The sequence below is a fragment of the Melanerpes formicivorus genome, unplaced genomic scaffold (assembly GCF_026170545.1).
Source record: "Melanerpes formicivorus ecotype bairdi unplaced genomic scaffold, bMelFor1.0.p_v2 SCAF_2, whole genome shotgun sequence".
Taxonomy (NCBI): Eukaryota; Metazoa; Chordata; class Aves; order Piciformes; family Picidae; genus Melanerpes; species Melanerpes formicivorus.
Genome location: NW_027142354.1, coordinates 38,903,481 through 38,926,948, shown reverse-complemented (window position 1 = coordinate 38,926,948; position 23,468 = coordinate 38,903,481). Strand labels below are relative to the sequence as shown.

Genomic DNA, 23,468 nt, shown 5'->3' with positions numbered 1-23,468 from the left:
TTTCCCCAGTGGGCATCAGAGAAAGAGGGAGCTTATGAGTGATTCCAGAGGACCACTGACTTGAACTAGATCTCTTCTTCTGGTCTATGGAAGCAGCATGGGCTAGGATTCAAGGGTGGATTCTGTGGAAGGGTGCTGAGGAAGCATGGCAGTAGACAGGTCTCAATGAGGCTACGTACCTTGGTGCACTAATGGAGGTGAGTTGGGTTCATTCTTCCTTTCCAGGTTCTAGTTACCACTCCAGTCAGGAGGATATGGCTTCCTTTCAGGGAAAGCTCAAGCTTGTACTGATCTGTACAAGAGGTGGGAGTTTTAAAACCAATTCTGCATGAATACCCCATTGATAAACCAGGTGTACTTCTCTTTATAGGAAGAGTAGGAGTAGGGTATTAGAAGGCATATAGCATCCCTCAGGTTTCCAGTTTCAGGATTTTCATAATGCTGTGGGTTCTTTTTCTATGCAGCTGGCTCAGAGAAACACCATCCAAACCTTCATTCCTGTGCAGAAAATGGAGAAAGGCCTGTTGCTGGAGCACATCTTGCCCAACTTGAAAGTGCCTCAGAGCTATGAAGTTCACCTGACACCCATCACCAGCTTTGGGGCTGGAGATACAGCTGGCCGCATCATCCGGTACATGGAACGTAGGTGTCTCACCCTCAGTCTTGACTATGAGAGCAGGCCCAAGCCTCAGGCCTAGGGACATAGGCATGTGTAGATATTGTCTTCTGTGACCCTTGGGTGAATCTCTCTGCTCTACAGAGTTTTGAGGGCACAGTGCTATCACATTTCACCATATTTTAGCTGGTGCCATCAATGCAGAGCATTAGCTAGAGATCTGAGGGCCAGTCTCCACTTATCCTTTGCTCAGAAGCTGCAGCTTGCATTTCCTGCTCTGTGGACTGGAGAGTCCCAAAATCACAGTCCACCATTAGGCCTAGCAATCCCACAACCCTATGATATCTTTACTCCTCTCAGGAATTTGGAGCCTGTGTTTCAGCAGAAATCACAGGTCTCCCTCCTCCTGTGTTTGCACAGTTCCACCCAACACTCATCCTGTGGAGTGGCAATGTGTCTGGTGTCCTCATCATAACTGTTCTCTCAAACTTTCACAGTTTCTAAAGCTGTTGTGACATCCTTCACATAAGGATAAGAAGCTTTGGTATCTAAGTGGGTGCTTTGCCACATAGAAGTTGGGTTCCCCTGTGCAATCCTGAGATCACCGCTTAGGTGTGGTTTTCTAAAGGTCTGTTGCTGCTTGGATCAGAGTCAGTATCTTGTTCCATCAGCAAGGCAGACACCGAGCACTACTGTTTCACAGGGGTGCTGCTAGGATTCTTATGTATCTCTGGCCTTTGTCGATGTGTTTTATTTTCAGACTATGAGTGTGATGTGCAATTTGAGTGACTACTAGCTGTTCTGACTTGTTTTTCTGTTTCCTCTTCCAGCAATCAACTATCCCAACCCAACAGGTAAGCAACAAGACATTTGTATTTTTGTTTTGAATGCAATGTATGTTAGCCAAGTGCTCCAGCAGATGAGGCAAGCTGGAATACACAGCTGACTTTGTCAAGTGCTTTTCCTCAAAAAAGGATAGGATAGGATGGGATAGGATAGGATAGGACAGGATAGAATAGAATAGAATAGAATAGAATAGAATAGAATAGAATAGAATAGAATAGAATAGAATAGAATAGAATAGAATAGAATAGAATAGAATAGAATAATAGAATTAACCAGATTGGAAGAGACCTTTGAGATCATCGAGTCCGACCTATCATCCAACACTACCTAATCAACTAAACCATGGCACCAAGCGCCCCATCCAGTCTCTTCCTAAACACCTCCAGTGAGGGTGACTCCACCACCTCCCTGGGCAGCACATTCCAATGACAAATCACTCTTTCTATGAAGAACTTCTTCCTAAGATGAAGTAGCACACACCAATGCTTCCAGCAAGAAATATTATTTATTGTACCTTGACTCATTGCCAGTAGATAAATGCCAAAAATGCGCTTCTTATTCACACTTGACATCTTTGTGACTGGATAGGCTGTAATCCTGAATATGCCCTCCCCCTAACATTAGCAGTCTGCATCCAATAAGGAGGTTATTAAATGTTCCCCAAAATATTCATGTTTAAGGAATGTATATGTCCCATCCTCTTCTGACCAGGAAAGATATCACTTGTTATCTCTGCAGCTTGGTATGGAGTAGTCTCCCACTCAGATCTAGATCCTCTTGCAAACTTCTTGAGCATGGTTCCTTTCTTCTTCCCCTCCAGTGTCATCACTGTTTCCTTGACCTTCTGGCTATTTCTGTCAAGATGCAGTCCTCTCTTTACTTAGCACTGAGAGTACTCATTGATTTTGAGGGAAGAATATACATCTTAGAATGATGGTCTTCAATAAGTGCCAGGTTCTACACATTGGCCACAGCAACCCCATGCAGTGCTGCAGGCCGGAGTCAGAGCAGCTGGAGAGCAGCGAGGCAGAAAGGGACCTGGGGGTACTGGTCGATGGTAGGCTGAACATGAGCCTGCAGTGTGCCCAGGCAGCCAAGAGGGCCAATGGCATCCTGGCCTGCATCAGGAACAGTGTGGTCAGCAGGAGCAGGGAGGTCATTGTGCTCCTGTACACTGCACTGGTTAGGCCACACCTTGAGTCCTGTGTCCACTTCTGGGCCCTTCAGTTTAGGAAGGATGTTGACTTGCTGGAGCATGTCCAGAGAAGGGCAACAAAGTTGGTGAGGGGCCTGGAACACAAGCCCTATGAGGAGAGACTGAGGGAGCTGGGGTTGCTTAGCCTGGAAAAGAGAAGACTCAGAGGTGACCTTATTGCTCTCTACAACTACTTGAAGGGAGGTTGTAAACAGGCAGAGGTTGGTCTCTTCTCTCAGGCAACCAGCACCAGAACAAGAGGACACAGTCTTAAGCTGCACATGGGAAGGTTTAGGTTGGAGGTTAGGAAGAAATTCTACACAGAGAGAGTGATTGCCCATTGGAATGTGCTGCCCGGGGAGGTGGTGGAGTCACCATCATTGAAGGTGTTCAAGAGGAGACTTGATAGGGTGCTTGGTTGCATGGGTTAGTTGATTAGGTGGTGTTGGGTGATAAGTTGGAGTTGATGATCTTGAAGGTCTCTTCCAAATTGGTTTATTCTATTCTAATAAGAGTATGGTGGTGCCCATCAAGCATAAAAGAAGATTTCTGTTGTGCTGTAATTAGTGGTGGAGTGATCTTCAGGGGATGAAACAAAGTCCCTTTGTTTTGATTGTGCTGTATAGGCCCAGGAAACACTCTTGGGCAGAGATGGGCACTTTCTGGTGGTTCATGAGGAGCAGCTGGTTCCATGTAGCTGTTTTTTCCCTCCCTGTTTCCGGCTGCTGAGTCAACATTCAGTCTTTTCATGTATCACTCTATGTATGTGTGGGCAGGTGCTACTTCTGCACTGAAGGGTAGAAGTGGGAAGGAGAAGCCATAGTTGGGTAATGGCAGCCAGGAATCAGGATATGGGGTTTTCTTGTTAAGGAAGCCATGAGTCATTCACTCTTACAAGTTCATCTTGCAAGATGGTTTGATGAACCATATTGGACTTGAGAGTAGGAGCTTCTTATAGTCAGAGGGATATTGTTGCTCTAACTCCGGATCTCTTTTACTTTGCTTTTTCCCACTTTCTAATCCTCTTTAAACATTCTCCCTAGAAGACTTGCTGGGGAGCACTGACTGTGTTGCAGGGGATCCACTCCAGAATGTGTTCCTCAGTAGTCGCTGGGGGAGGCAAGCATCCTAGCCTCCAGGTGGAAGTGAAAAAATCTGGCCTTTTTCCCCTTGCTTCTACAGTACATAAATCACTGGTTAAAGCAGTCCTAACTGTGTCAGTCTTTTGGGGTCTTCATAAACTGACCCTTCAGATTCCTTGCCTGGGGATGCTTTGACTGAGACCAGAATGATTGCATGAAAGTTACACATTGTGGAGGATAACTCAGTATTTTCACACAGTAAACCTCACCTGAGGTTTCTCCCTGATACAAGTCACTGAGCCTGTAGTAGATACAGAGACTCCTAGGTGATACATCAAGATCCTGCCCAGTGTGTTCATGCCTTTAGACTAACTTCCTAAAGTCAAGCATAGAAGAGGCTCCTAGCTCTGTCTCCAGAGTACATCTCAGTTCCCAGATTCTTGTCTGAATAACATGGAAATCCCTGCTACTACCTCTTATTACCCCAACTTCTTCATTACCACCATCTGAGGGAAAAGGGCTGAAAGAGGATTGAAAAGGTATCCTCACGCTAGGCTGCCCAGCCAAATACTGGGAGCAAATATTGAGAGCTCTTAAGTGAAAGGCAAAGATTAAATGATTAATGCCTCTGGCAGCCTGATACAAGGGCATGCACAATGGTGATTAATTTACAAACTCTGAGAGTCACTTAATACAATTATTTCTTCATGCATTTTTCTCTCTCAGCCTAATAAGATGTTAATGACATTGGGGTAGGCATGCGTGCGGTGTGGTTGCAGAGCCAAGTGCTAGGGTTATAAAGCAAAAGCAAAGTAAAAGCAGAGGACATGAATAAAAGACATTGAGGATTTCAACTATATAGATGTCAGCAGTAAGACTGACTGTAACTCTAAGGTATTACCTTAAAGATCTCCTAGAATAAGTGATTGTTTTAATGTCATGACTAAATTCCAGCCCTGGGGAATCTACTCTGTCCTTACATCTCACATGCAATTTCATTAGGATATAGGCTTCACTTCCTAACACAAACCCTGCAGTCTTACCCCTCAAGGTATTCCAACTTGCCAACAGTGGATGGTTTTGTTTCCCTTGTTCTAGCAGACGTAACCTTGCAGCCTGAACATTGAGGACAATAAGAAACATATGGGATTGTTGTTGTTTTTATTTTTTTTTTACTCTTGGCCTGTAAGTCTCACCCTCCAGAGCAGCAGTACTATTTTTCTTGTATCTGCAGTGTTGCTGTGTGTGGTGTTAAAATATTTTGGGATCATGGTCAAGTACAGTGGGTGGTCATCAGTAGCAGATGCTGGGATTTTTCAGTTACCCTGCCTGATTGCTTACTGTCCAATGCTTGTGTGTCCACTTTCTGATAACATAGAATCATAGAATCAGTAAGGTTGGAAGAGACCTCAAGGAACATCAAGTCCACCCTGTCACCCAACACCTCATGACTACTAAACCATGACACCAAGTGCCACGTCCAATCCCCTCTTGAACACCTCCAGGGATGGTGACTCCACCACCTCCCTGGGCAGCACATTCCCATTTCTAACAACTCTCTCAGTGAAGAACTTTCTCCTCACCTCAAGCCTAAACCTCCCCTGGTGAAGCTTAGGACTGTGTCCTCTTGTTCTGGTGCTGGTTGCCTGGGAGATGAGACCAACCCCCTCCTGTCTACAACCTCCCTTCAGGTAGTTATGGAGAGCAGTAAGTTCTCCCCTGAGCCTCCTCTTCTGCTGGCTAAACAATCCCAGCTCCCTCGGCCAGATCATCAATAAAGAAATTGAAGAGCATGGGCCCCAGCACTGCTCCCTGGGAGACACCACTAGTGACTGGCCTCCAGCTGGATGTGGCACCATTCACCATCACTCTCTGGGCTCAGCCCTCCAGCCAGTTCCTAACCCAGCACAGAGTTCTGCTGTCCAAGCTACGAGCTGACAGCTTGGCCAGGAGTTTGCTGTGGGGGACGGTGTCAAAGGCCTTGCTGAAGTCTAGGTAGACTACATCCACAGCCTGCCCCATATCCACCAGGCAGTCACCTGATCATAGAAGGAGATCAGGTTGTTGAGGCAGGACCTGCCCTTCCTAAATCCATGTTGGCTGGGCCTGATCCCTTGGCCATCCTTCAGGTGTGCTGTGATTGCCCCCAAGATAATCTGCTCCATAATCTTGCCTGGCACTGAGGTCAGGCTGACAGGCCTGGAGTTTCCAGGTTCTTCCATCTGGCCCTTCTTCTGGACTGGACATAGTCCAGAGGAATATGAACCTGTTGCCCCAGTATGAACATGTGTGAATGCGGTGTGAGCCTGATGTTTAGTTTAGTTCCCCAACTTTTGCCCATTTCTCAGGAATATGTGTAACACAAAGGTTGAAGAAAGTGACTACCACAATTCCTTGTATCATAATGGCAAACAGAATTGTCTGGGTTGTATTGTCCCCTTGTCACAGATGGATTCATTAAAGCAGGTGGCTATGCAGTATGACACAACCAGTTATGGGTCTTGTGAAGCTTTGTTCCATAAGTGCTTTAGAAACTTACCACAGCAAAAGTTGTTAAGTGCTGTTTCTTAGATCCCAACACTCTGAGGTCACAATACAGTTTTCATTGTCTTCATCCAGATGGAGAAACTGATCTCCAGAGAGAAAGTGATAGCCTGTGGGTCATGCAGCAGGACTGTAACAAAGCTGAGGCTCAGAGCATGGTCCCCTATGGTCCAAGCCAGTTTCAGCCACCAGACCACAACCAAATGACAAAGGCAATTTTATTCAAGTGCATTCCATCTGCTTATTCATCCATGGTCCACAGCTAGAATAGAATTACTATTTTTGCATTCATTTGGCAGCCAGAATTTTGGGACTGGGGATGGCTTTCCCCTAAGGACTTGAAATGAAAACCTCCATTATGTTTCTCAAGAAAGCAAAGCAACGTGAAATGCTAATAGCCACAGCAGAGGGTCTCTCTCTTGGGGATGCAGGGAGGTGTCTATAACCAGGAGCAAATATCTCTGCACATTGAGTTGCTGCCACTGCAAAGCCTGCCAAGGAAATCTGTTTGGTGAAGACAGCACTAACTCCAGCCTTTGAAGAACCAGCTCCCCTGCCACCTCCACCTTGCCTCTAACAATCCAGAGACAACTTCTGTGTTCAATATTTAAATTGGTTGTTTAATTTTTAAACAGGAAGCTTCCTTTGCTCTGCAGTGCTGAGCCAGGATCCTTGGCAGATGATATGAGTCTTCAAGAAGGTTTGCTTCACATAGCTGAAGTCAACAGTTAGATCACTGTTGTGGCCTCTGAGACACAGCAGTTCATTTAAAGGTTTCCTTTTCAGCTGGATCTGCTAGGTTTCTCCTGGTAAGCCTTGCTAATAACCATGGAGAATTGACCTGCTGGTGGTATCCCAAACCACATAGAACATCTCCTGCTTGCTCTGGGTACCTCCCAGCTGGGAGAAACACCAGAGCTTTGCCTTCCTGTGACTTGTTTTAAACCAAAGGACCAGGAGTCAGAGCACTTGGGTTCTGTTTCCAGCTTTGTCACTGCCTGCTGTGATGTTAAACATGTCTCTCTATACTTCCAAGCATCTGTTTCCCCACACATAATACAGGAGATATATAGAAAGAGACATTGCTACCTCATAAAGTTGTCTAAAATCCTTGTTCATCAGTTGTAAAGTGCCTTGAGGTCCCAAAGTAAGCAGTGGCAATGTGCTGCAGTTATAAACTCTCTTAATAAATGGTGTTGCATGTAAGCTTGATCACATTGTTATATCTGCAGTGCATGAGACCCTTTTCTACTTTATGCTCTCTGCTGGCAGTGTTGCCTTCTGGAAGTAGCTACATCTGTGTGAGAGGAGAGGGTGAAGTTTTTGCATTAAAAGAGTTCTCCTCAATCTTTTGAGTACTTTTCTCTGAGCAGTTTTCCCCCATGGTTGTCTGGGGCTTCTTACAAATTAAACACAGTAGTCTATCAGCTGGCAGAACCAGTGTCTTGACACTCTCCTTAGCCCTCTTGTCTTACACAGCATTCTCTGATCTCTACCTGAGATTGGGCTTTCTCCTCAATCTTCTTCTCCTTTGGTTTCTGTGTCTTGTCCTTTGTGGGTTTGCTCCCTCTCAAACAGTTGCCTGGTTAGCCTTTGTGTTACAGTTTTCTGCTCTGCTGTCTTCCTGATATTCTCTGTTAAGTAAATTTTGTGCAGGAGAAAGATGTCACCCTTCTCCTCTGCAGGTCCACATGCAAAACAGAGTCAGAGGTACAAGCCATCCCTGTCCCTTTGGTTGCAAAAGGACAGCTATGGTGGAAAATGCCATTGTAAAAGAAGACGTTTGCCTTCTAAATGCAGCTGGCAGTTTGTGGAGCCATGCAAATATTTGTCTTCAGTCCAGTGAAGAGAAGCCAGGAGTGTTAGACCAAACCAGCAATATCAGAAAGTTTGTGGGCTCCAGACTCTCCTCTGAGGACCAACGGATGCTGCATGCAACCAGGAACTCTCTTCTATTGGCCATGAGGGTTGGGGTAGGATCCTCAGAAGCTGCTTTCTCACTCTTTTCTCCCCTCCATCTCCTTGTGCTGGGGATGAAAGAGGTCTCCCCACTGCACATAGCTGCCCTGCTTCACACCTTACAGGCATCTGCCCTGAGACATTCCCCACTCTTCCTTCCTTCTTCAGCTCCAGCTGCCATGTGCCCCCCTGTGCTTGGTACTTCGGAGCAGTGGCTAATTTGGATTAGGATGCTAATTAAAAATGAGAGGATTGAATGGAAAGCACTTAGCCAGGGTTAATCATCTGTTAAGTGGTGGCCCAGCCAAGCTCCCAGTGGTTGTGGCTGAGATGGCAGGATCCACATTTCCCATTGATCTTACAGAAAACCCAGCTGCCTTGGTTCAAGGTCATCAAGGAAGCCCTCAGCATGCAGCACCAGTGTCCAGCTTGTGGTGGTGGAGATCTTTTTATGGGCCGCAGCAGAAGGAAGCCTCCTCTTTTCTCACTGCTTTGGTGGAATGTTGGAGAGAGACTGGCAAGAGGAAGGAAACCAATTCTCTACTACAGGAGTGTGCAGGCTTTTGATGTATGTTTGGATGGCAGCCGTTTGTATTTCCAAATGGAAGGGGATGAAGAGGAGCTTAGCTGCAGGTTAGGAAACAGGAGATGGAGCATCTCAGAATAAAGATGCTGCCCATTTCATGGGTAGTCTTTCGTCTTTGTGACAAGATAGCAGATTTGTGGTGTGCATGGTAGGTGTGTGAAGCTCCCACCATCACAATGTACCATATCTGGGGCTTTTGGCTCTCGCATTGCGGAAAGCTTCCCTTGCCCATCCCATCCATGCCACCCAGGCTATCAGTTACTGACTCTGCTCTGTCCTGAATGTTCTGCCAGAGTCAGTCATGCTAGGATAGGAGGCCTCCTTCCCAGAAACCAGAGCAAACCACCATCAAAGATACAGAAATGCAAGAGCCCGAGTAGACATTTGAGCTTCTCTTCATCTGAGCATGATAACAGGAACAGTGTGGGGAGGTGAACCCCAAAAAGTTGAGTCTTGTACCACCATGTCATGGATGAGATTTCTAGCGTGTCCTTAGTAAGAAACATGTTGTCATTTCTGTATGTATTCCTTCATGGTTCTTAAGAGAATCATGGAATCAATAAGGTCAGAAGACACCTCAAAGATCATCAAGTCCAACCTGTCACCCAACACCTCATGACTACTAAACCATGGCTTCAAGTGCCACATCCAATCCCTACTTGAGCACCTCCAGGGATGGTGACTTCCCCACCTCCCTGGGCAGCACATTCTAATCACACAGTATCACAGTATCACTAAGGTTGGAAGAGACCTCGAGGACCATCGAGTCCAACCTGTCTCCACAGACCTCATGACTAGACCATGGCACCAAGTGCCACCTCCAATCCCCTCTTGAACATCTCCAGGGATGGTGACTCCACCACCTCCCTGGGCAGCACATTCCAATGGCGAATGACTCACTCGGTAAAGAACTTTCTCCTCACCTCGAGTCTAAACCTCCCCCGGTGCAGCTTGAGACTGTGTCCCTTTGTTCTGATTCTGGTTGCCTGGGAGAAGAGACCAACCCCCACCTGGCTACAACCACCTTTCAGGTAGTTGTAGAGGGCAATAAGATCACCCCTGAGCCTCCTCTTCTCCAGGCTAAACAATCCCAGCTCCCTCAGCCTCTCCTCATAGGGCTTGTGCTCAAGGCCTCTCCCCAGCCTCGTTGCCCTTCTCTGGACATGTTCAAGAGTCTCAATGTCCTTTTTAAATTGAGGGGCCCAGAACTGGACACAGTACTCAAGGTGTGGCCTAACCAGTGCTGAGTACAAGGGCACAATGACTTCCCTGCTCCTGCTGGCCACACTACTTCTGATGCAGGCCAGGATGCCACTGGCCTTCTTGGCCACCTGGGCACACTGCTGGCCCCTGTTCAGCTGGCTGTCAACCAGTACCCCCAGGTCCCTTTCTGCCTGGCTGCTCTCCAGCCACTCTGACCCCAGCCTGTAGCACTGCATGGGGTTGTTGTGACCAAAGTGCCGCACCCGGCACTTGGACTTGTTGAATGCCATCATGTTGGACTGTGCCAATCTGTCCAGCCTGTCCAGGTCCCTCTGGAGGGCTCTTCCGTCCTCTAACAGATCAACACCTGCCCCCAGCTCGGTGTCATTTGTAAATTTACTGATGACTGACTCAGTCCCCTCGTCCAGATCATCAGTAAAGATATTGAACAGGATGGGGCCCAGCACTGATCCCTGGGGGACAGCACTAATGACTGGCTCCAGCCAGTTCCTAACCCAGCATAGAGTGCTGCTGTCCCAGCCATGGGCTGACAGCTTGTCCAGGAGTTTGCTGTGGGGAACGGTGTCAAAGGCCTTGCTGAGTCCAGGTAGACCACATCCACTGCCTTCCCCACATCCACCAGGCAGGTCACCATTTCATAGCATATTTTCCTCCTATATAAAAGCAAAAGGTGAAGAGATCTGTGCTTACTGTGTCTGTACCACTCACAAGGTCTGAGCTCCCACTGTCAGCCTGTTCTCCAGCTGTTTTTTGCCCAGAGACACTAGAGAACACAAAGCAATTTTCAGATTGGACCTGTTTTCTCTTTCTTTTCTGCTGGTTTCCTCCATCCCTCTGCTACTGTGTCAGCAGCGCAAAGCTGGTTCTTAGCCTTAGTTTCAATGGCTCAGGAACTACTTTTTTACTACAGAGGTTAGCATTGTCAGCCTGGTCAAGTCCACTTAATTCCAATCTCTGCAAGTCCATATTGAGTTATGTCTCTGCACAAGATTTTTCACCTGTCTTACAATATTGCTGCAGGATGTGACTGTCTTGTGGTAGTAATAAAATGAAACCCTACTGCATATGTGGATGGTCCTACATAAAAATCTTTTACCTACATGACTTATTTTGTGAGGGGAACCAGCATAAGCTGCAATATCAAATCTGCCTTTTAGCTGGTATAAATTGGATGTACTCTAGCTAAATGACAAATTTGTAGCACTGAGCTGGCCTCTTCTTCTCAGCTGATTTTTTTTTTGTGTGTGTGCCATAGTTTACTTTAATATGTATAGCCCAAAGGGGGTCATCTGGTGGTGCTTTTTACTCTCTCTTGGGGAAATTATTTTACCATCAAGTTGTTCTGGTTTAAAAGCCCTTCTGGCCTGTTTGCCTTCAATGCTTTTTTTTTACCCTCCTCTATGTTTGCCCCCTCAGACCTCCCAGCAGAATCTCTCTTTCTCTTTAGCCCTAACAGCCTTCTTTCATTTTTTCAGGCCATCACATCCATCAGCCTACACTGACCCTTCCATAATAATACTAATCACAGAAATATTTCTTTTCAGCCTTCTCCTGAGGTCAAGGCCTGTGCAACTGTCCCCAGCTTGACACAGAGCCTGAGTGGTGATGTAGTAGTGCGGTGAGACTTGCTGCAGGCTCCCAGGCAGCCTTGGGGAGAAGGTTTGAGAGGCAGTAGCTGACCAGCCCCTTCCCTTCCCCATAGATAACACGTGCCGCTTTGAGGATGAGAAGATCTGTGGCTTCGTGCAGGACAAGATGGACAACTTTGACTGGACCCGTCAGAACGCCCTGACCCAGAACCCCAAGCGGACTGTTAACACGGGGCCCCCCACGGACATCAGCGGTACACCGGAGGGTAGGCACGCGTCTGGCTTCCTGTTGACTAGGCTGTGAATGTAAGATGCATGCCTTTGCTCGTTAGGAGTCCTGGGGGCTGGTAGGGTGCTGATCTGCTTTCCACACAACATGCTTCTCCTCTGCACAGGGTGCAAGGAGCAGGCAGTTAATTTGCATGTTACTGATTGGTATTAAACACACAATTAAAACACCCACGACTTTAAGGGAATAGTGTGAGCATTATGTTACCAGCTAATTGCCTGCTGCTTAATGCCTGTGTCCCACTTAATGCTAGTTTTTAAGTAAAAAATGGATAAACATGTAGGAGAATGTCTCTAACACCTAGACACAGCCCTGCTGCTTTTAGCCAGCTGTTTCCTCAATGGAGGTCTCAAGGAGGCCAACAGGTCTCTTAAGTACCAAGCAGGAGTATGAAAAACCAAGTGGGAGCTGCCTGTGAGGTGGAAGCGAGTGCTCACCCCTAGCTGGAGGAGACCAATAGTGTGTATTACTCATACTAACTGTGTATAGAGTACATGCTCCCATTTTAGCTGGATATTACTTCCCTCTTTCTCTAATGAGAAAAGTAATTTTCTGTACAAGTGCAGATCTTTAAATTCAGGGGGAAAAAATGGGAAACATCCAATGTCCAGCTAAGGAAATGGCTTTTCCCATTAGTGTTCAGTACACCAGCCTGATTGAGCACTGAAAATAATGCCAATAAATTAAATAGCTAATCTGTTACTCCCTGAGCTAACAACTGCTTTGGTATTGTTCTTCTTTAGACAACAGTATTGTTTAGGCCAGATACACAGAATCCTCTCTTCCCGCTGCTTGAGGGAAGAAAATTAGGCTGGAATCACTTCTCCCTCCTCTTTCTGGTTTTCTCCTTGCACAGCACAGTTAGTTCTGGAGCTCCTCATGCTGCAGGAGAAAGACCCGTTTTGCACCCAGGCAGATGTGTGAGTGCATGTTCAAGGGATTCCCCTGCTGTGTGTTCTCACAGCATCTCTCCTAAATACTGCAGAGATGGGGGAGGCAGTGCAGACACCCTGCAGATGTCTTCGCCTAGGATCACAGTAGGTGCAGAGCAGATGGGAAGAGCAAGGCCATGTCCCCCAGCCTCTGGCCCCCCATTGCTTGCAGGAAGGCAGGGCCAGTGCACATTGCCTTTCCCCACCTTTCCCTCTCGTTCTGTAGGTTACTACATGTTCATCGAGGCATCCCGGCCCCGCGTGACAGGAGACAAAGCCCGGCTCATCAGCCCCCTCTACAACATCACTGCCAAGTACTACTGTGTATCCTTCTACTACCACATGTATGGGAAGCACATTGGTGAGTACCCTCTTGGGAAGGGTAATCACAGCCTACTGCAGGCTGTCAGAGAGGACTTCCAGTCCGTTGCTCTGCCACCTGCAACCAATGATTCAGGAGGGTGGGAGTCCTACTCCAGTGCTCAAAGCACCAGAGTGGGCTGCTGCTTTCAGATACTTGTCCCTTAACCACACCCCAGGATGTCAGGGTTGTGAGGCTGTTGTGGCCCATCCTTGGGGCAGTATCATGCAGACAACTGTCACCCCTTCCCCTCTGGCTTCACTCCTCCTTTAGCATAAGGCTCCCTACCTGCCACCAAAAAGAACATTGTACCTACATTCACACATTTTCCTTGCTCACTACCAGAGCCACTTTGCTCCAGGCAGAAGGGCACCAGGTGAACAGTCTTTACCCTGGAAACAGAGGGAGAGTGACTTCATAGGACAGGAGGGCTCTGTGGTGTGAACAGCTATTTTGGGGTGTGCAGGATGTGTTTTCCCACAGCTATGCCATGGGGCTGTCTGCTCTGCCTGACTCCCTCCCGCTAACTGCAAGCCTCTGAGTGCAGTGAGCACCATAGAAGTGCCTGGCACACTAATGAGTTTCCATATCCAGTCAAGGAGCAATTGCTAATTCGTCACCTCTTGATTATAATTTCATTAATTTGAATAATAGATGCACTCTTCCCACAGCACGCTGGGTTATTAATCACCTGCTGGACTCGAGCCTGACTGAAAAATCAGGGCCCGAGCAGGAATGTGTCCGCCCTTCAATAAACAGGGTTAATTAACAGCTCTCTGCTCAGCACTGTTGATGGCACTGGGAAGGAACATGTTCCTGAGTCTGACCACCACGTCTCTGTGCCTGTGTGGCACAGCAGAGAGGATAAGTTGCAAGAATCTGGGATCTCCTCAGTGGGGTGAAGCTGAAACCCTGACCTCTTGGGTGCTGGGTGGTAAGGGCTGGGCTATTGTTCATGGAGCAGGTCTCCATCTCTGTCTTTGCTCTGAGGGCTCATATTTGCTGTCCGCACTCAGGCTCTGGCTAGTTGAAGGTGTTTGTATGAACCTGTATTCCTCCTGCAGCCAAGCTGTGCCATGCTGGGGAGCATGGACCACCCCATAACAGGGGTTGCTCAGGCAGGCAGCGCTGTCAGTTCAAGTTTCCCTGAACCTTCTGGTCTTGCTTATCTATCAGAGTCTAGCTATTAATGCTGGCGGGCAAACTCCTTTGTTTCCTGCAGTTGTCCTTTGTGGTCATAGAATCATTTCAGTTGGAAAGACCTTTAAGATCATTGAGTCTGACCATTAACTAACTCTACTAAGTCTAGTGCTAAGCCATGTCCCTTAGCACCATATGCATGCACCTTTGAATGCGTAGAGCTTTGCTGCCTAATTCCTGCATGTCTTCTCCCAGAGGCTTTGAAAGGGATCTCATTCTTTGTGATTGCAATGAAGTGTGACCCAGACCAGTGGGAGACTGGCAAGGAAAGATGTGGAGGGAGGTATCATAGTATCATAGTATCAGTCAGGATTGGAAGGGGCTACAAGGATCATCGAGTTCCAACCCCCCTGCCATGGGCAGGGACACCCCACACTAGATCAGGCTGGCCAGAGCCTCATCCACCCTGGGCTTAAACACCTCCAGGGACAGAGCCTCAACCACCTCCCTGGACAACCCATTCCAGGGCTTCACCACTCTCACGGTGAAGAACCTCCTCCTCACATCCAGCCTGAATCTCCCCACCTCCAGCTTCATTCCATTCCCCCTAGTCCTATCACTACCTGAGATCCTGAGAAGTCCTTCCCCAGCCTTCCTGTAGGCCCCCTTCAGATACTGGAAGGAGACAATTAGGTCACCTCGGAGCCTTCTTTTCTCCAGCCTGAACAGCCCCAACTCCTCCAGTCTGCCCTCACAGGAGAGGTGCTCCAGCCCTCTGATCATCCTCATGGGCCTTCTCTGGACACGTTCCAGCACGTCCACATCCCTCTTGTAATAGGGGCTCCAGAACTGGATGCAGTACTCCAGGTGGGGTCTCACCAGAGCTGAGTAGAGGGGGGGAATCACTTCCCGTGACCTGCTGGCCACACTTCTCTTGATGCTTTGTCTCCTTTAGGAATAAAGCTGTGTGTCATAATTCCAAGTTCATTTCACAAGAAAAATAGAAGTCCATCAGCTTTTGCTCGTGTATGGAAGTGATCTCTGTTTCACAGCTCTCAGGTGGTTGTCTGTCTGGAGATGGAGTGGGCTGGACATGCCAGGGAATCAGTTCATTACAGAGTTTTGGCTCTTAGCATTTAACTGTTTGTTCATTTGTGCCACCCACAAACTGACCAAAGCAAAAGAGAGTGTGAGTCCCAAGCCCTAAGAAAGCTGCTCGGAGCCATTTTCTATTCCTCTACTTCAGGTATCATTTGTATCTGTTGATTTTTCTCTTTGTAGTCAATATTGCTGGCCTGGCCTGCTCCCCATTCTCCCCTTGTTGCACAAAGGGGCTGATAAATTTGTATGAGGTGGCTAGGCTCTCTAATGCCATATGATGATTTCCAGAGTGGGTGCTGCTGAGCTGAGAGCGAATAAATTATTTTTAAATTAGGCTGACTAGATAGAGTCAGAAAATGAAAGAGGAAGAAATGAGAAGTTCTTCTCTTAGCCTGTGGAATATGTGGCTTGGTCTAGCGAACACACAATCTATCTGCCTACAAATTGAAATTCACTACCTTGTATCTACTCTCTGCTCTGGAGTTTCTTTCAGGGCCAGTCATGATATTCTGTAATCATTTTGGATTCTCTTCTACATATTGGGGGCACTGGGATGAAATCGAGACCTCTCCAGGAAAAGCCAGAATGCCTAGTAATCCCCAAATGGTCTGGGTTTCATCATTCCTGTTATGCTACTTACTAACTCTAATGCTATTTGGTCTTTCTCCTGACTACCATGCTGGCAGCACTCCAGCATAGCTCTCCTCATCCCTTCACTTGCACAAATGGACCCATGTTTGGAACACGCTCTGTTTCACCATCAGGTCTAATGGTTTGATCTGCATGTCTAATGCACGTTGGTTATCCTCTGACTGGTTTTGCTTGTGCAGAGGTTGTGAAACCCTGCCAGAAAGCTTTAGCTTGTTTGCATGGTGCCAAGCTTCATGTCCTTGGTGGCAGAATTCCCTGAGGAAGTGCCTGAAGTCAAAACAAGTTTCTTTAGCTATTCTTCTCTAGCCTTGGGCTGGAGGAGAGTGCCCTCTCAAATACAAAGCTCCACACTGTGACTTCTGTCAAATGGAGAGGCAGATCCTGGCCTCCTTGCGTGTATCACATGCAACAATAAGAATGTAAAGATAGGGCAGCTACAACCCCTGTAGACATGGCCCCAACCCCTGGCTCACCTCGTGCCAGCCCAGTCTCACCAAGGCAGATGCCAGGCCTGATGTGCCAGCCGTAGCACTTTGCAGGAGCATATCAGATTGCCTCTATTGGCAGCGAGTGCCAGCAAGAGGGCATCTCCCAGCCCAAGCCTCTTCTGGCAGCTCCAGCTCCATTGTGGAGCACAGTGAAGCTCTGCCACTATGAAAAGAAGCCATCTAAAACCCCGACATTTATTTATTTTTTTTAATAACCCTTTTATTACCTTTGTCTCCCCTCTACAGAACTCGAAAGCTGGTTTACTCTCAGAATTTGACTATAAAATATCCATAGCCATCCAGGCAAATCTTCCCTGGGAGAGTGCCCAGACACTACTCGTTTATAATAGATATGACGAAAGAGAGAAACAGAATACAAATGGACCCTTCGTAGCCACGGTATAAAATATTCAGCGGCTGGCAGAGCAGGGCAACGTTGAATATCTCTCAGCTGATGAGAGAGCAGGATGAAGGGGAGATCCCTGGAGGCAGCTCCTGTTCTTCTGGAGTTATTTGGCCATTGGTTTTCTTTCCTCTCGCCCCCTCTGGAGCAAGCATTCACGTTGCCTTATGATTCTGCCAGGCCAAACACAAAAATCAAGGAGCAGGGAAGGAGAGGAATCCTGTTTGCACCACACATTTAAGAACGAGGGTGTCTCGCTCGCGGCAGGCACAGATACATCAAAGGAGGAACTGCTTGCTTGCTTCAGCAGAGGAAGTTAGCCACAGCAGGCAGCAACCAGTTGCCAAGTTCAAAACCCCTCTTTGTCGGGTTGGCTTGGTGAGTCAGCATCGCAGCTGGGAGCAGCTTCTCAAGTCCTTGTTTCAGCCATCAAAATCCTTTTTCTCCTTTCCCAGGGCCTGCCTGAGAGGGGAACACTTTGAGGGGACAGTGTGCCTGACAGTCTGCTCCCACCACAGTCCCCTGACACCTGTCTCTCATGTCCTCTGGTTCAGTGACAGATTATGATCTGCACTGCCTCCTGCCCATTGCTGAATGCTCTTAGAGATACTGCAGCAAGAGATGCCTTTGTCAGACCCCAGGAGGATGGTTGCTCCGAGGGATGAGGAAATTTCAGCCACAGAGGATTAAACTTTTTGTGTTGCCACTGTGGTCCCCTTGGTACAACACAGTTATCACTAACTCTGTAGCTCCATGTCTTGTAAGCCAGTGACTGTGCTCATGGGCAAAACACTTGTGTCAAAGAGTTTGTTTGCTCACAGAGGCCCCTACATGCAAGCAACAATGTAGGATATACCCAAGCAGCATTTTTTCAGTCCCCTTCTGATTTGTGGTCTCAATGGGTAGACCCTTTTCAAACTACTTTTCTGTATTTTTAATAGAAGTAGTCACTGCACACAGGCTTATGACAAGATACAATCTCAGAGAGGCGAGAAGGCAAAGACTCCATCTCACCCTGAAGTATCTCTCAAGATGGAGCTGTTAAGTGGCATCCTGTAGTGGAACTGGCAAATCCTGAGCTTCAAGAACTGGACCTGGGTGAATGAAATCTCTGTAGACTTCGGGTTTGGATTGCAGCTTTTTGTACTTTGAGCTTCATTTTTGCACTAGCAGTGTCCCAGTCTTATCTTCACCTCTTCCTCTCCAGAAATCAGGGAACAGGCTTGTTTTCTGGTGTGTATATAGCATCTGTGAAATTCATGGAGAGCTGAAGGTGTTGCTGTTCCATCTTAGTGCTGAAACAGACATATCTGATCATCCCAGCTAAGTCTGCCCTATGTAGAATCAGGATGAAAAGCTTCTGAAGAAATTGTAAACTAATTGCTCTCTACATCTTCCTGAGGAGAGGAAGTGGAGATGGAAGCACTGATCACTTCTCTGTGGTATCCAGTATGCTAGGACATTAGAGAATGGTTCAAAGCTGGTTCAGGGGAGGATCAGACTAGATAATAGAAAGACATTTCTTTACTGAGAGGGTGGTTGAAGAGGTCTGTTGGTTGAACTAGATGGTGATCGTAGGTCTCTTCCAACTGAAACATTATAATTCTAAGATACGATGGGGAACAGTGCTTGGGATTGATTAAAGGGGAGTTCAGATCTGAGTCTCTAGAAACAGTGAGACCAGATTAGATCACTCTCCATAGCAACAAAGTTCAAGAAAACTTAAGTTGTTTCACAGAGGTAATTGGGTTGTAGGGAAGAAATCTGCTACACTGGTGGTATCACCAGTGTTGCCCTCCTGCTGAGTAGGAAACACGTATCTGAGAGGCCTGCCAAACTTAATTGCTTCTTTGCTTCTTCAATTCAGATGGCACACCCAGTGAAAAGGTGTATCTGAGAGGTCACAGTGGATGATCACACACAGAAACCAGTGTTAGCACAGACACAATATGTTGACATCTTGTTTCTGACAAGTGACAGTAGTCAGAGCTGTCAGGTCACCCAGATTGATAGCTACCAGCTATGTCAATTTAAAAGCAATTTGGACCATGAGGACGTCCTTTTCATAAGTGTCAACATCATAGCTCTCTCATTCCTACCCAAACTTTGTTTACAAGCACAGCACCCTGCTACTGTACACAGCTGTACTGGTGGCACCCTGAAGGTAGCTGCATTAAGAAGAGACTGGATGGAGTGCTTGGTGCCACAGTTTAGTTGACTAGATAGTGTTGGATGATAGGTTGGACTCGATGATCTCAAAGGTCTTTTCCAACCTGGTTAATTCTATTCCATTCTGTTGGATATATAAAGGTTACCTTCTATACAAATGTGTCATTCATGAAATCCATGCCATTATCTCCAGTGCAATAACTCTGCACAGTGGAGGTTGCATCATGGGACTGATTGAGAGGAGGCTGATTTTCCTAATAAGTGTGATTCGCTTTCTTCTAGGCTCTTGAAAACACCTTGCAGTTAAGACTTAAGTGAACAGTTTTTAATGAAACTTTTTATTCAGATTTTTTTAATGCTTTTTCCACTTTTTCAGATGGGCTCTTGGCTTTACTCATACTTCCATCAAAGATATTGTGGTGGTTTGAGCCTTAACTGGGGCTTAAAAGCTCAGATGGGGACAAGGCTGAGAATTCCTCCCCTGTTTCCCCTCATCCTCTTCCCCAATAGAGAGAGGGAAAAAAAAAGGGGAGGGGAGCAAGTCCACCAAGAAATAATTTGGGTTTGGCTTGGAAGTAGAGAGGCCAAGAATTTTTCTTTAAAGAGTATATATATAACAATGAGAGGAAGAGTTCACAAGGGTAAAGAACAAGGATGGATGGAAAAAAGGAAAAGAAAAAAAAGAGATACAGGACCAGTCCCTTGTGGAAACAGCAGGGAGGACCAAGTGGCAGGGGAGCAGCAAGCCAGCAGCAACTCTCTTTTGTCTCCATGAAGCAGAAGAGAGAGCAGTGGCTGCAATGTCCTCTCTTTTATACCCCTGCTGGACAAGGCAGCGTGGCGGGGGAGAGTGGAACAGACCAATTCAGTTTCCCAGGGGGAAAACACCCTCCAGGGAGGGAAATAAAAAACTCTCACAAGCCCTCCTCCCCTGTTTTCAGGATGGGTGCAGCCCACCACAGATATGCATTTGACTAATGTGTTGTGCTTCCTCTGGGCTTCCAAGGGGTCCTGGTATGGACCTGGGGTAGGCTGTGCTCTCTTCTACTGGCATCTACTTGTTTTTGTGAGAAGTTAGTCAAATACCATCATCATAAGCAAGGATTATAAATACCTGGCAAGATAACCACATATTTGTAAAGTGCCATGCAAGCTCTGTAAGTTCAGTACAGTGGCTCTGAACCAAGGATTGTTGAAGTCATTGTTTTCCTGGAGACTTCAGCAAACATTGGATTCGAGCCATAGATTTAAAGATTATTAAGACCAGATGGGACCAATACATCATCTAATCAAACTTCCTGCATAACCCAGGCCAGAGAACTCTCTTCAATTACTCTTGCTGGAGCCCAGTAAATACACTGGATCCAAATCTCCATTGAATGTTTACTTACAAAGAGCATCAACAGCATGCTTGACATGTCTTGCAGATGTGGGACTGAATAATTCCTAAGTCAAAGAGGTTGGCATGTAAAGATAAAGAAGATGTGGAGGGGAGGGAAAGGCAGTCAGATGTGGATTGGTTGTATGCTCTTTTTATTCCACAAATAATGTGTCTCTGTGCTGATGCAGGCATTCTGCTTGGTACTTTGAATCTGGGTGCACTGATCCCTGCTTTTCATTGTCCCTCACTAAAAGTGCATGACTGAATTGAGTTTCTGGTGCAAACAACACTGAAATGTTGCCTTCTTCAGAAGGTCTTTTCTTCTCTCATACCAGTCATAATCTGATCACATTCCTGGTGCAGAATGTTTTGGAAGGTTGTCAGGGGCACATTAGTGACACCAATTCATTTGCAGACGTCCTGAATCCCTACAGATCATTTTTGCTCCTGCTCACTTGATTTGAGCCACTGATACTCATCTAGTGGGAAGCTGCTACGATCCTCCCTCCCTTCCTCCAGACTCTCAGCAACACTTCTCTCCATTCACATGTGGCTCATAGTAGCAGCAGCCTTGCACGAGGTTGAGTAGCTGTAAGGATATACTGCACTCTAATTATCTTCTGAGTCATCAGGTGTTAGGTCAATTACTCAGAACCTGAATTGCTAGATACAAAACTTAACAGACACTTGAGAGGAAACAGGAGCTTTCAGATTGTATATAGCTACTTCTTTAGGTCACTCTTCTTTTATCTCCATAAACTGTTAACTATTTTGCCGATGGCATAATTATATAAATAGAGACTGAAGTTGTTTGTTCCAGGTGCATGCCTAGGTCCTCTGGCATGATAAATTTGAGATTTAACACATCTAAGTGCTGGGTTCTACACATTGGCCACAACAACCCCATGCAGTGCTACAGGCTGGGGTCAGAGTGGCTGGAGAGCAGCCAGGCAGAAAGGGACCTGGGAGTACTAGTTGATAGTAGGCTGAACACAAGCCAGCAGTGTGCCCAGGTGGCCAAGAAGGCCAATGGCATCCTGACCTGTATTAGGAATAGTGTGGCCAGCAGGAGCAGGGAAGTTATTGTGCCCCTGGACTCAGCACTGGTTAGGCCACACCTTGAGTCCTGTGTCCACTTCTGGGCCCCTCAGTTTAGGAAAGATGTTGAGTTGCTGGAAGGTGTCCAAAGAAGGGCAACAAAGCTGGGGAGGGGTTTGGAGCACAAGCCCTATGAGGAGAGGCTGAGGGAGCTGGGGTTGCTTAGCCTGGAGAAGAGGAGGCTCAGGGGAGACCTTATTGTTGTCTGCAACTCCCTGAAGGGAGGTTATGGCCAGGTGGGGGTTGGTCTCTTCTCCCAGGCAACCAGCACCAGAACAAGAGGACACAGTCTCAAGCTGTGCCATTGGAGGTTTAGGCTGAATGTTAGGAAGAAGTTCTTCATAGAAAGAGTGATTGGCCATTGGAATGTGCTGCCCAGGGAGGTGGTGGAGTCACCATCACTGGAGTTGTTTAGGAAGAGACTGGATGGGATGCTTGGTGCCATGGTTTGATTGATTAGATAGTGTTGGGTGATAGGTTGGACTCAGTGATCTTGAAGGTCTCTTCCAACCTGGTTAATTTTATTCTATTCTTTTCTATTCTTTTCTAGTCTAGTCTAGTCTAGTCTAAAGGCTGGGGTGACAGAGTGCACAGCTATCTTGCGCTACTTCTGCAGCTATCCTAGTAAGTTCTTGAACTTCAACAAGACATGATTTTGTAATGTGTTGAAATGCTTCCCAGAAAATAAAAAACAATGCTCAACAATTGTCAGTCATCACCATTACTTCCAGGAGCAACTGCCTCTCCCAAAGAGCTCTGCAGGAATGGCACACACCTCAGCACTTGAATTTCAATTCAAGTTTGCGGATCAAGGTTGGGAATCTCACTGTCTCAGCCAGTCCCCTGAACATTTTCTAGTGAAAGTACAGCCAGGCGTGAAAAGGGAAAAGAACCTCTTGCTATAGTGCGTCCTGCCTCAAAGTTGGGAACACAGCCTGCTGTAGCAGCCTGCCTGCAGCAAACCATTTCTCAGCCCTGAAACATTCACCTCTCATGTCTCCTTGGGTCAGGCAGAAGAGAAGTCCAGAGAACAGATTTTCAGTGGTGTTTTCAGTTCAACAGGAAGAATATGTGATCTCAGCTGCTCGTTCCTGATGTCTTGCTGGCTTCAGCCTCACGCTAAAACAGCCCATCTGCTCCAAGCCCTGCAGCCATGCAGCTGCCCTGTGCTTGGCTCCTGGGACTGAGAGACCAGAGGCTGGGTGATGATGGGAAAATAAGTTGTTAATATGGAGAGAGAAGAGACAAAGTCATCCTCAACACAATTTTATCTGCTTCTGCAGAGCTTTTTGGGAACCCTTCCACATGCACCACTTGTATTTTGGGGACCCTGAGAGGCTCTCTTCTCTCTGACTGGGGTCTTCTGCCCACAGAAGAGAGGGAAGCAAACTGCCTGGCTCTTGTACTTTTTTAAACCTGGCAGTGTCTATGAAGCAGACTTCTGTTTCAACTTGTCAGAGAGAGCTGAGCACAGTGCATGCTCTCAGCCTGAGAGCCAAGCATGAGTCGTGCAAAGGACTCAGCTGTCTGGGTGGTAAAGATGAAAGGGTCCATTATCAAACCTGGGAGAAGAGAGCATTTGCCTGGAGACATCAGGGCATGTCACAAAACAGACGGTGAGCAAGGAGCAAACAGACCTCACAGCAACTATGGTTCACTTCATTTCTTGAGTCTTCAGAACTGGTGAGAAAAGTTGTCTACACATGATTGCTTTCTTGCTGCATTTCTTGCACTCTCTTTATGCCCCACCCCCAGCTGTCCTTTTCCCTCTAAGGTAGTACCCAGTACTTTTGGGGGCCACTAGGTACAGCAAC

The 23,468-nt window shown here is 46.9% G+C and overlaps 1 protein-coding gene across 4 annotated transcripts in view; it reads left to right on the top strand.

The window, feature by feature from the left end:
* MDGA1 (MAM domain containing glycosylphosphatidylinositol anchor 1) overlaps positions 1 to 23,468 on the top strand; it is a 198,946-nt gene that overhangs the window by 146,900 nt on the left and 28,578 nt on the right. For all 4 annotated transcript variants that reach the window (XM_068157453.1, XM_068157460.1, XM_068157434.1 and 1 more), the window contains 4 exons: positions 465 to 642; positions 1,447 to 1,470; positions 11,755 to 11,907; positions 13,089 to 13,223. In XM_068157453.1, coding sequence (XP_068013554.1) covers positions 465 to 642; positions 1,447 to 1,470; positions 11,755 to 11,907; positions 13,089 to 13,223 — 490 coding nt within the window. The remainder of the gene's footprint in view (positions 1 to 464; positions 643 to 1,446; positions 1,471 to 11,754; positions 11,908 to 13,088; positions 13,224 to 23,468) is intronic.